The sequence below is a fragment of the Clupea harengus genome, unplaced genomic scaffold (assembly GCF_900700415.2).
Source record: "Clupea harengus unplaced genomic scaffold, Ch_v2.0.2, whole genome shotgun sequence".
NCBI lineage: Eukaryota > Metazoa > Chordata > Actinopteri > Clupeiformes > Clupeidae > Clupea > Clupea harengus.
The window spans coordinates 26857-39844 of NW_024880050.1; the positions used below are offsets into that span (position 1 = coordinate 26857).

The 12988-nt window shown below is 42.3% G+C and overlaps 1 protein-coding gene and 1 long non-coding RNA gene across 2 annotated transcripts in view; one reads left to right on the forward strand and one right to left on the reverse strand.

Annotated features, from left to right (window-relative positions):
- Positions 1-12517, forward strand: part of LOC122131181 (nectin-1-like) — a 28567-nt gene extending 16050 nt beyond the window's left edge. The window contains exon 7 of the mRNA XM_042706086.1: positions 11774-12517. Coding sequence (XP_042562020.1) covers positions 11774-11795 — 22 coding nt within the window. The 3' untranslated portion in view covers positions 11796-12517. The remainder of the gene's footprint in view (positions 1-11773) is intronic.
- LOC122131182 lies at positions 6583-7755 on the reverse strand. Its single transcript, XR_006152041.1, has 4 exons — positions 7643-7755; positions 7506-7577; positions 7338-7416; positions 6583-7099 (listed from the first exon to the last, which is right to left on the reverse strand). It is a non-coding gene; the product is annotated as an uncharacterized LOC122131182 (long non-coding RNA).
- Positions 12518-12988: the final 471 nt, after the last annotated feature.

Below are 12988 nucleotides of genomic sequence, written 5' to 3' on the forward strand. Positions count from 1 at the left end.
CTAGTCCTTTGAAAAGTTCTGCATATTCTTCAAACAAGTTCTGAAATCTTTCTGCTGAATGTTTTACTGTGTTGATTGTCTCTTTCTTGTTCAGAATTTTCATTGAGAAGCTAGATGTTCTTCCTAACAGTGCTTCAACATCTCCTCTGATAACATAGACATCATCCTTTATCTTACTGTCCTTCCAGCAAAGCTCAGCTTCAAAAAATCCAACGCACGGCAAAGGTGTTTTCTGTCCATATGCATAAAACGTCTTGGTTGTCTGTCTCAACTTTGTATTTATTTTAAACAGTCTATTGTAAAGACCATCTCCTATGAAGTTTCTGCTGCTTCCTGTATCAATTACCATCTTCACTTTTTGTGCATTCATTTGGATTGTTTCTTTGCCTTCTGGATCTACTGAATAAACAAATTCATCAGAATCATCTGAATTCTGCTCATTTACAATCCTAATAGGCTTTTCTGATTTTCTTTGTTTTGAATCATTTTTTCCTTTGATTTCTATTTCTCCTGTCGAGCTGTTCTTTTTCCTACAAACTCGAGCATAATGACCCACCTTCTTACAGTAGAGGCATTTAGCAGTTCTAGCTCCACAGTCATCTGCTGTGTGGTTAGACATTCCACATCTATGACACGCAGTACGGTTGTCATCATCGTCTCTGTCTTTTCCGAATCCTTTAGTTATTTTCTCGTGCCCTGCGCTTGCTCTGTGTCCACTCCTATTGAAGTTCACATGGCTATCTTTCTGATTACTGCCATGAGTGCATTCACGAACGCATCAATAGTTTCGTCTTGAGTCTGAGTTCTTTGTCTGAATTTATGCCTTTCTAGAACAACATTTCTCCGAGGTGTAAAGTAGGTAGTGTAGGAGCCAAATTAACCTTTATGTTGATTCTTATGTTATCTCTCTTTATTAGTATGTGCAAGTGTGTGTGTGTGTAAGAATGGATGAGTGACACTATGGCCGTAGGTGTTTTTACCCCGATCTAGAGGACACCTGAACTTTACCTGAGAGGCTGAAGGTGGAGCCCAAGGGGGAAAGGCCTTAAAATCCAGCAGCCAGAGCATCTGGGCGTGGCTGAGGAAGGCAACAGTTTTTTGACCGTGTGCCAGGACGTTTGCAAAGGAACCATGTGCTTTACGAAATACTCTTTAGTTTAATATCTTTTATTTTATTTCCAACAACTTGTGATCCACCATTCTACAATAAACGGTCAAAGGGACCAACTTCAACTATCATGAAGTGCTTCGAGAGGCTGGTCCTGGCTCATCTTAAAACATGCCTACCACCCACACTGGACCCCCTCCAATTCGCCTACCGCCAGAACAGGAGCACGGAGACTGCCATCTCCACGGCACTACACTCCGCCCTTTCCCACCTGGACAACAGTAACACCTACGCGAGACTGTTGTTCATAGACTTCAGCTCTGCATTTAACACCATAATCCCCTCCAAACTGATCACTAAACTCAGTGATCTAGGCATCAACACCTCCCTCAGAAAGACCCCAGTCTGTCAGGTTAGAAAACAACACCTCCTCAACCCTCATCCTGAACACTGGTGTCCCACAGGGCTGCGTGCTGAGCCTTCTCCTCTACTCCCTCTTCACCCACGACTGCACAGCTGTACATGGTTCTAATACCATTGTAAAGTTTGCAGACGACACAACGGTGATTGGCCTCATCAGCAACAACGATGAGTCGGCCTACAGGGAGGAGGTTCAGCACCTGGCAGAGTGGTGTGCCAATAACAACCTGGCTCTCAACACCAAGAAGACCAAGGAGTTCATTGTGGACTTCAGGAGGACCAAAGGTGGCGCACACACCCCGATCTGTATCAACGGGACGGAGGTGGAGCGTGTCGTCAGCTTTAAATTCCTGGGTGTCCACATCTCCGAGGACCTCTCTTGGACCCTCAACACCTCAACCATAGTCAAGAAGGCTCACCAGCGTCTCTTCTTCCTGAGGAGATTGAAGGCCCATCTTTCTCCTCAGATTCTGGTGAACTTTTACCGCTGCACCATTGAGAGCATCCTCACCAACTGCATCTCAGTCTGGTTTGGCAGCTGCTCTGTTGCGGACCGCAAAACACTCCAGAGGGTAGTGAAAACTGCCCAACGCATCACTGGTTCCCCACTCCCCACCATCGATGCTGTCCAGCGCAAGAGATGTCTGCGGAAGGCGCGCAGCATCGAGAAGGACAGCTCCCATCCCAACCACAGACTGTTTGCCCTCCTCCCCTCAGGGAGGCGCTACAGGGCCCTCCGTTCCCGGACCAGCAGGCTCAGGAACAGCTTCTTCCCTGCGGCTGTCTCCCTGTTGAACTCTGCACCACGGTGATAGTTCCCCCTGGTTACACATATCTATATCACATCTGCACTAATCACCTTTATTGCTGCTCATGTTCTTACTGCTCATACAACTTATATCTTATGTCATACTGTATATACCCTATTTATCTATATTTATATTACCATTTGCACATACTCTGCACTCTTTTACTTTGCACTTCTGGTTAGATGCTAACTGCATTTCGTTGCCTCAGTACCTGTACTCTGTGCAATGACAATAAAGTTGAATCTAATCTAACAACTTCCTTCCTTTACCTGAAGTCTTCACTCAAAGGTCTATGCCGGTGACAAAGGACGACATCCCAACACAGGCGGATTTAAGGAAATGGCCAGTGTTGTGCATGAACGCGTTCATTGAACACGTTCATTTTTATGAGAACGATGAACTGAACGCAATTTCATGACAAATAATGAATTTGAACGGTGAACACGTTCATATTATCTGAGGTCCAGCGCCACTGAGGTCTAGCTAAAACATTACGGAATGTTTTCCTTCTACTGAGGAAAGACGCTGTCTAAATCGAATGCTTGTACCATGTCGTTGCTCAGTACCTGTCAGTACCTGGCCATAGTAATTATTTGTTAAATTGCCCAGACAGACCATGTTTCGGTAAATGACCATATTTGGTATTATGTGGTCATGTGACTCCACTTCTCACGGTGCAATGTTTTGATATCGCTTCACAGCATATTTAGATGGAGTGGCAATTAACTTCGGGCATATTTTCACATAATTGAAAGTTGCACTTTGTTGAAGTTGTGTGCGTCCATGTATACGTGAGTTTGACTTTGTAGCCTACCTTGTCATTTTGTGTTTCTTATAGTTTAGCTTTCTCATAATTTTTACGAGCACTGTCACTTAATTGATCTAGCATGATGCACTGTTTGTGAACTCGCTTAGCATTAGCTGCTAATGTACAAATACAAGTGTTACAGGGGTTTTACCTATGCTAACTTTTGAGCGGTCTTTCATTTAGTGTACATGCCCTTGTTGATCTGAGATTAAGCCAGTAGCATGTCATTGCTGAAGAGGTTAAATTATTACCTTTAGTTCCTCCATCATCGCACACACATGTATACCAAACAAGCAACGTATTCCAAGGCAACAGCCTTCCGTCTCAATATAAAAATGGCACGTGAAAGCGAAAACAGAGACGCAGACTCAGCGAGTACCAGAGGTGTAAAGTAACGAATTACTTTTACTCACTGTAATTGAGTAGTTTTTTTGTGTACTTTGTAATTTTTAAGTAGTTTTTTAAATCGGTAATTTTACTTTTACTTAAGTAGATTTTGACTGAAGTATTGTACTTCGCTACATTGGAAATTACATCCGTTACTGAGTAAAAAAAATACATACTTCAAGGCAGGAATCGCGCACCACAATGCTCACTGCAGTGGTGGATGCTGCATAGAGTGGATGATGGAGTCGATGCAAGGCACCAGTACGGTGCCGAGTCACGAGAGATAGATATGGAGGAAGATGATAGTGCGGACTACCAACAAGCTGCGGACCACCAACAAGCTGAAGCACCGCCAGTTGAAACTTTCCGCCAGTTGAAATTAAAGAAGATGAAGAAAACCCGTGGCCACATCTCAGCAAGCAGTTTGCCTTCCAACGTAAAAGAGGCAACAGCTATATGCTGTGTAAACTGTGCCTAATCCGTCAGTCAGAACTTTCTGCTTATACAAATTCATCTTCAAATCTGCGCAAGCATGTGTTGGTAAGTACATTATTTGTCCCTTTCCATTAGTAGTTCAGACAGCGTTTTTGTCATTTAGTTAGCTTTGCTCCATTAAGCAAAATATGCGTTTCATGGCACTAGTAGGTAGTAGCCTAATTTTGGCTAGCACTTGCAACCGACCTGAGTATGCTAACGTCGACAGCGGTCATCCAATAGACTAATAATACCATTCCTGTCTTCCATTCGTTTCAGGTCATAGAATTATTATGTTCAGTCTCTCATATTGTGTTAAAAACTGCAGATCAGTCATCAGCAATGAAATACACCACATAAACTGATATTAGGCTAATCATTTGGCTGCCTCCCATGCCTTGAAACAGAACAATGTGAATGCGCACACCATCGTTTTCAGACAGTTGGACAAGTCAATGTGTATGTCGTTATCTGCAATTTATCACGATGTTTAGTCAGATATTGATAACGATAAGTGGTGGCTTTGCAACGTGCACGTCTTTCATGTTCATGCTAAGGGGTCCCGGTTAGCAAGAATTGAGGATTATGAATTGTGATGCATGTAGAAATAGAAAATAATGCTATAATTCTGTATACTGTAGGTCTGTCATCTCAAGTAGCTATTTATAGCTATTTCTGTGTTATGATGCACTCTTGAATCTTGATGGCAGCTCAATACTTAATTGTCAGAAATGTTGTTTGTCATTCTACAGGTCTAGTCTGTCAGACAACACCTTGACCGGATGTTGGAGGCTGGAGCAAGTTGGACAACATTCATCAGATGAAGATGATTTATTTTCCTCAATGAAGTCCAGAAGGTACAGGGGAGTTAGAAGGGTACCTAGCCTGTGTCTCAGTCAATATGGATCTGCTGAACGCCTTTCAGAATATCAAAAAACTGTCCCTGAAACTCAATACTGGCCTACCTGCCTCGGCCGCGTGCGAGCGACTCTTCAGCTGTGCTGGATTGCTGTTCAATGCAAAGCTAGCCCGGATGAACTCTACTCATCTTGAAAATCAGCTGCTGCTCAAACTCAACAAGAAGTTTGTAGACTAATGCTCTAAAGGTGGACACAAGTAAAGTAACCAAAGTTTAAGTGGGGCAGCGGTATTTTAACTTTTTATTTTAGCTGTCATGTCTTGACATGTCCTCCCAAAAGTTCTTAAATGTTGTGTTGACATGTTTAATGTTTGACATGTTTAATGTCATTGCACTTATATTTCTAAAGATTCTCCTTTAATAAAAAATAACTAGTTTTTGTATTGGATTTATGACCCCTTGTCCTTTTTTGCACTATATAGGAGCGGCCCCCATCAAGTTGTTGAAAGTAACTAAGTAACTTTTACTTAAAGTACATTTTAAATGAACTACTTTTTACTTTTACTTGAGTAGATTTTTAGATGGGTAATTTTACTTGTACTTAAGTAAAATTTCATCAAAGTAATTGTACTTTTACTTGAGTACAACATTTCAGTACTTTTTACACCTCTGGCGAGTACATCCGATCCCCCTTATTATTATGTGCAGGATTTTTTACACATTGTCTGATAAAGTTTACGACAGTAAAAATCTCACCTTTCAGTGCAAATTATGTCCTCCTGAAAAATTTGCAATAATTAAAAAATAAAATGAAAATGAACTGAACTACGAACTAGTTCAGAATTTAAATGGTGAACTATGAACGTGAACGATTCATGTTTACTTGTATGAACTGAACTTTGAACTAGTTCATGAGAGGTGTGAACGTGCACAGCACTGGAAATGGCCTTATATTAGTGAAGTCCAATTACTCCAAATAGACTCTGGCATTGATTTACTCATTGGCATGAATGCAGCAAATTTGATGGAACCCTGGCAGGTGATCAACTCACAAGAAGATGGGCCCTATGCTGTAAGAACCCTACTAGGATGGGTAGTCAATGGTCCATTGGGATGATGCAGTAAAGGTGTGGACAAGGCCACAGTGACTGCTAATAGGATCTCCCTGGTTAACCTGCAAGAACTTCTGGTGAGTCAATACAACACTGATTTCAATGAGAGAGTCTATGATGAAAAGAGTGAAATGTCAGTAGATGACAGGAAGTTCTTGAACATTGCCAATGAATCTGTTAAAGTGATAGAGGGTCACTACTGCATTAACTTACCTTTTAAAGCTGATAAGGTGACAATGCCTAACAACTGCTCTAGACGTGTGAGTGCAGAGAGCTTCATGAGGAATCAAAGATGGATCTGTGGACCAGAGTTCCTCTGGTCATCAGAAGAGGATTGGCCAAATGAACCAATAGACAGGAGTCAGCTTTGTACGGATGACCCAGAGGTCAGAAAATCTGTAACAGTTAATTCCATCATGCAGATGTAGCGCCCCCTAGTGTACAGCTGACTACGCCACCCCTTGATCTCAATTTGTCTGTGCTAAGGCCAGAGCAAGGGGAACTCTGTCTCAATAATCCGTACAGACACAGGTTCTTGGAAAAGTATAAAAATAGTCTTTTTTATTAATACATGGTATTAAAGTGTTGGTTTGGTTGGTCAACAGTAAAATAAATAACAAGGGAATACAGTGGGGAATCGCCAAGCTAACGGCACAGGAGCCAGAGAAGACAATGAGAACCACAACTAGAAGGGTTAGGGTCCCAATCACACGTGATCACTGTCTATAGACACACTGCAACTAAATGTCACTCTGATAAACTTAATTTAAGGACTTAAGACTTCATGCTTCACAGCAACTTCCTGTCACACGTCTAAGCTATACATTAAGTGCAAGAGGGGGAACTAGGGAGATTGCCTTCTCAGAAGGGCCCTGTATGCTACCCTGGCTCCACCACCACCGAGGCTGGCTACACGAGAGGGAGGGGGGACAAAACAAAGGAATGATGAAACCACTCTAGCCTGTGATGTACAATAACTGCACTCTCACTACAATACTCGTTACGATCAACAGGCTAGAGGAAAAACAAACCAAAATCTAGTTAAACAATAATCACCACCACAATCATACGTGTAGAGAACAGCAACAGCAACACTCCAAATGCTGGTTGCAGTTAAACAGTCTAAAAACATAAACAGACAATTAATACCGGTTGATCACATTCCATTGGCAATACAATTCATGATCTAGATTTATTCATCACAACAAACAGGATAAAGATGCCGCATGACAAAGTGGTCAATATAAAAGGCTGGCCTACTATTAAATCGCTATAAAGCGACCAGGGAAATAGCATCTATGCACATTCCTCCGGGCAAATGAGCTACACCACTACGGCAGAGCATAACTCAGAGACGTACCTGCCGCTCACGTTACCGGATGCAAGGAACGCTACGTTTATAGCAGGTACCCCACGACAGCCACAATACCCAGCGGGTGCTGGGTGAAAACAAATACACATCATATTACAATCTGTCAGTTAAAAACAGTGTACAACAACGGTTATGCTTGCTGTTACATTATCGTACCTTGTCCATGGAAATGATCACGCAAAACACTGGTACACCGCGGTTCAATCAGCGTCTGCTTCCCCATACACACTATTGAGACAAACATTTCTTAGCATGCTTGTGAATCAGAATCAAGGAAAACCGCTTTGACATACCTTTGTAGTTCGAGACAGCACCCACATCACTGCTTCCTCACACCAGTGCCAGCAGCAGAGTGATAACATACCGGCATAAGGACCCCAGGTGTCTATATATATATATATATACACGCCTACCTCTACAGCATTTAGGTGGCCTACCAGATGCCCACTCCACCCCCCAATTAGTGACGTGATTGGCACTGGGAAGAGAGCGCACAAACGATGGAGGGAGACTAATGAAGCCTAGTCCTAACCTGGTGCCCAGGCTACACAGACATGTTAGGAAAGGCCCACAGACAAGTTACTCAATTACTTTTCAGATTGGCTGAAGTTGAGAGTAGCTGTTGCATGGATAATGAAAGTGAAGGATGCATTGAGGCACTTGGTGCAGAAAAGAAAGGACTCAAAGGACGACTGTAAGTATCAAAGGGCAACCAGAATAAACACAAGGTCCGTCAAGATTAGCATGAAAGAATCAATAACAGTTGAAGATCTAAAAGGAGCAGAAAATGCAATACTTACCTATGTGCAGAGACAAAGTTTCCCACAGGAAATCAGCATGCTGCAAGAGGGAGCATCCTGTGTGAGAAAAGGCAGCAGCATCTACAGACTGGATGGTGGCATTCTCAGAGTGGGTGGGCGTCTGAGGAGATCAGCAATGCCAGAGGAAAGGAAACACCCTGCCATTCTGGCCAAAGACCACCACGTGTCCACTCTTATCCTGCGCTACATCCATGCTCAAACTGGACATGGAGGAAAGAACCATATGCTATCCCAGGTACGAAAAACATACTGGATTGTAAATGCAAACACTGCTGCACGGAAGGTTCTCTCTCACTGTGTGACTTGCAAAAAGAACAGAGGAAAACCTGGTGAACAAAAGATGGCTGATCTGCCAGGTGATAGACTTGTCACAGACTTGCCACCATTCACGAACGTTGGTCTTGACTACTTCGACCCTTTTGAGGTGAGAAGGGGCAGGAGCATGCTGAAAAGGTATGGCGTCATCTTTACCTGCATGACCAGCCGAGCAGTACATCTGGAGGTGGCCTGTTCTTTAACCACAGACTCGTGCATCAATGCCATCAGACGTTTTTTTGTGTCGAAGAGGCCCAGCACAACACATAAGGTCCGATCATGGCACTAACCTTGTAGGTGCAGAGAGAGAGCTGAGAGAAGCACTTCAAGCCATCGAACACAGGAAGATCCAACAAACTCTAAGGAAGGAGGGAGTTCAGTGGAGCTTCAATCCCCCTACTGCCTCTCACCATGGTGGGTTCTGGGAACGCCTCATCCGAATGGTAAGGCATGTCCTATGTTCAGTATTGAAGCAGCAAACTTTAGATGATGAAGGCCTAACCACTGTTTTCTGTGAAGTTGAGGCAATTCTCAACAGCCGGCCTATAACAAAAGTATCTGATGACCCACAAGATTTAGAAGCCCTAACTCCAAATCACATACTTCTGTACAGAACTAACCCACTTCTGCCCCCTGGAGTCTTTTCAAGTTCTGACCTTTACCACAGAAGACGCTTGAGACAGGTCCAGTATATAGCCGAACTATTCTGGAAGAGATGGCTGCTAGAATACCTCCCTCTCCTCCAGGAAAGACAAAAGTGGTCAAGAACCAGAAGAAACTTCGTCCCAGGCGACATTGTACTAATAGCAGATAGCAACGCTCTTCGCAGCTCCTGGCTACTGGGAAGAGTCTTAGAGGCCAAGCCTGATGCCAGAGGCCATGTCCGTGTGGTGAAGCTGCAAACTAAGACGAGTGTACTGGAAAGGCCAGTGTCCAAAATCTGCTTACTGCTCGAGGGTGATGACTGTAAGGTAAAATCATGAACACTGAAAGAGTTCAAGATAAGTGAATTTATTCACTTTGAGTTTATACTTTGAGATCATTATAAGATTGCCTAATGATTGAAAATACCTAAACTGCGAATAGAAATGGCTCCTTTGTAATGTAAATAATTGTCTTTGCCTCTACAAACACAATTAGGGGCCGGTATGTAGGAGCCAAATTAACCTTTATGTTGATTCTTATGTTATCTCTCTTTATTAGTATGTGCAAGTGTGTGTGTGTGTGTAAGAATGGATGAGTGAAACTATGGCCGTAGGTGTTTTTACCCCCATCTAGAGGACACCTGAACTTTACCTGAGAGGCTGAAGGTGGAGCCCAAGGGGGAAAGGCCTTAAAATCCAGCAGCCAGAGCATCTGGGCGTGGCTGAGGAAGGCAACAGTTTTTTTACCGTGTGCCAGGACGTTTGCAAAGGAACCATGTGCTTTACGAAATTCTATTTAGTTTAATATCTTTTATTTTATTTCCAACAACTTGTGATCCACCATTCTACAATAAACGGTCAAAGGGACCAACTGGACTCACCTCTACTTCTCATCTTTCCTACACGTGTCAGAACTAAATCCATCTCAGCCACCAGTGGTAGTAAATTAGAAATTGCTGCTACAGGTAGTCAGAGCAGTCTTAGCTTCTTCAAACGTTACTTTCAGACCAGGCAGATTAGCAAAAATTCGTTGCACTGGTGTGCCTATACAGTGTAGCAAAGTAGCTCTTCTCACCTCATCTGGATTGTGTATGGATCCACTAGCTATTGTTGTGGCGAGATTGAATCTCCCTACACCTTTCTTTCAATCAGAAGACCGGAGACTGCTTGCTGGAATCTGGAAGTTTATTATTGTAATCAATAAGCCACAATAAGGAGAGATCCATGGATTGTCTCAAAGTGTGAATGCTCTGCAGGCTCTTTTATACCCTTATTTTAGGTGTGTCTTGTGGTTATTCTTGTATGGCTGTTTACCTGAACTACCTATCTAATATTAGCCTATATGTTTCCTTATATGAGCTCTTTTGTGAGCGTTATCCCCTCACAAGGGTTCTGTCTCTAAGGGCGCCTGGTGGGGCCTCTGCGAAGTCAATTATCTAGTTTGTATATCTTTCTCAGCTGTTCAGCCTATGTAATGGTTAAACATAGCCTTTCATACTGCTGAATCAATCCATGTATCTCTTAGTTTAAGAAAATATCCTACACTATCTCAAAAATTTTATAAGACTCCATCCAAAGTGTATATTCCGTAAACAAGTCTGAAGCTCCCATGTTCAAAGGGTTTGGAGGTGATATCTGTGCCATAGCATATCCGACTGGAACAACAGCAGGTGTTCCGCGCCCCTCCATCTCAATGCACTAGCCTAGCTAACGCGTTCAACTAGCAGACTTCACTGTCGGTTTTGAACGTTGAATCTGTGTCGTTCTTCAGTGAATTTGGATGAATCTTGCATTTTCAATCTTGAGTCCTTTTAAACTATCCCCGTCGCCATAAATGTTGTGTTGTCCAATAAAGAAACTGGTTGTCATTAACTTCTTTTATTGTCAACTCTCTTCGTCTAACATACATGTGACCTATCTCTGTACTTTCGCGGTCTCCTCTCCTGGCTTCCGTAGTTCGCGTTTCCTTAACTATACTACAGTCACCTTTACAACGAGGTACAACTTGTAAGGATTGTGCATTCGTGGAATGAGCAACACAGCTAACCGTGTGGGTAGCGGCCCAAAAAAATGTGCCAAAATCCCCTGCAATATTCTTCTGTTGGTATTAAACTGTAAAGTATGTAAGAAGTATATCAAGTATAGACAACTGATAGCTGTCTTTGATGTCGCTTTTTATGCAATACTGAATGATGTTATGATGATGACGTAGCCTAGATTGCAAGACATGAGATGTATCCGTGCACTGCTTCAAACCCTAAGGGATATGCAGTAATGAGGGTCAGTAGGCACGCAAGCAAAGAGCTCAGAGTTTGAGTCACATTAGTGCAACACATCTGGTCTGTCTATATGAAAGACCCAAGTCCACAGAAGGTCAACCTCAAAACTAACCAGTCCTAACCAGTTTATATAAATTTGTATATTCATATTTATTTTGTTAAAATTGCTTTATTTTTTTAACATCTGTGTTCTTATTGTTAAAGTTTTACATTTATATATATATATATACAGTATATTGATTGTGTAAGTTGCTTTGGATAAAAACGTCTGCGCTTCACCTTAAGTTTAACTTTAGCCTTAACTTCAGTGTTTACACATCTGTGGTCCCAAGTGGCTGTTTGAATATTTGTATGTATTTTTTCAGAACACCCAAGGAGCGTGTATGATGAACAGAAGTTGTACTTGTACAATACCACACATTTCTATGCAAAATGTCTGCCAGGTGACTAAACAGGAAGGATTTTGATGGGTTTTTTTTACATCAAAGGCTCCATTGTTGGAGAGCAATCTATGACAGTGGACCTTTATTTCACTGTAAACTTTTATATATAACACAATTCTCCAGTGGTAACATCTAACTCACTGATCCACATTCAGCTTGGTTATTGTACAAAGTCCTCTAGTTTCACCAGTGTTTCCGGTTGTAGTAGCTTGTATTTAGCTTAAAATTAGCAAACTTCTAGCCCTAATGTCTGAGAGACAAAGGGTCAGTGGAACTATGGAGTCAGTTCAAATAGAACTAACAACCTGAGGTTGCGCTTAGCAACCAGAGACATGAATGGAAAGTATCCTGCAGATGTACATATTTAGGTCAAGGTTGTGGTGAAATCATGAAATAACTGTGATAGTAATGAGCAATATGGTAAGGTAGTGGTAGTGGTAGTGGTACGATACTGCTGCTACTGCCATTGTTGGCACAGTGCAAGGCAGAGATCGCATAAGTTCCTGTAACTGTGGTGTGTTCACTGTATAAATGGTGTGTTTTTGCTTTAGATGTTTTGTATATTCTATGTTTCATTTTATATGTAATGTTAGAATGATGACTTTTCTATGATTGTTAGCAGTCCTACTAATGATATTTTTTGTGAAATAAAACAGAAGAGAACTCCTACATAGTCGATATTTGGTGTATGTGTGTTCAGAGAGAACCCATCAGGACACTTTTTTCAAGTTTTATATAAATATATAAGTATTGGAGAAACACCTACACTGCAACATCCTGTCATACATACCAGCATGGGTGTCCTGTCCATCAGAGGAGCAGGTAGAGTATCAAACTCAGATCATACATGTCCATTCTGAATGTTAACCTTTTTTTAGGTTGCAGACAGTCACTCACGACAGGGACCAGCACACTCACTACACCACACTCACTACAGGGACCAGCACACTCACTACAGCACACACACTACAGGGACCAACACACTCACTACAGGGACCACCACACTCACTACAGGGACCAGAACACACACTACAGGGACCAGTATACACACTACAGCACACACACTACACCACACTCACTACAGGGACTAGAAAACACACTACAGGGACCAGCACACACACTACAGGGACCAGCACA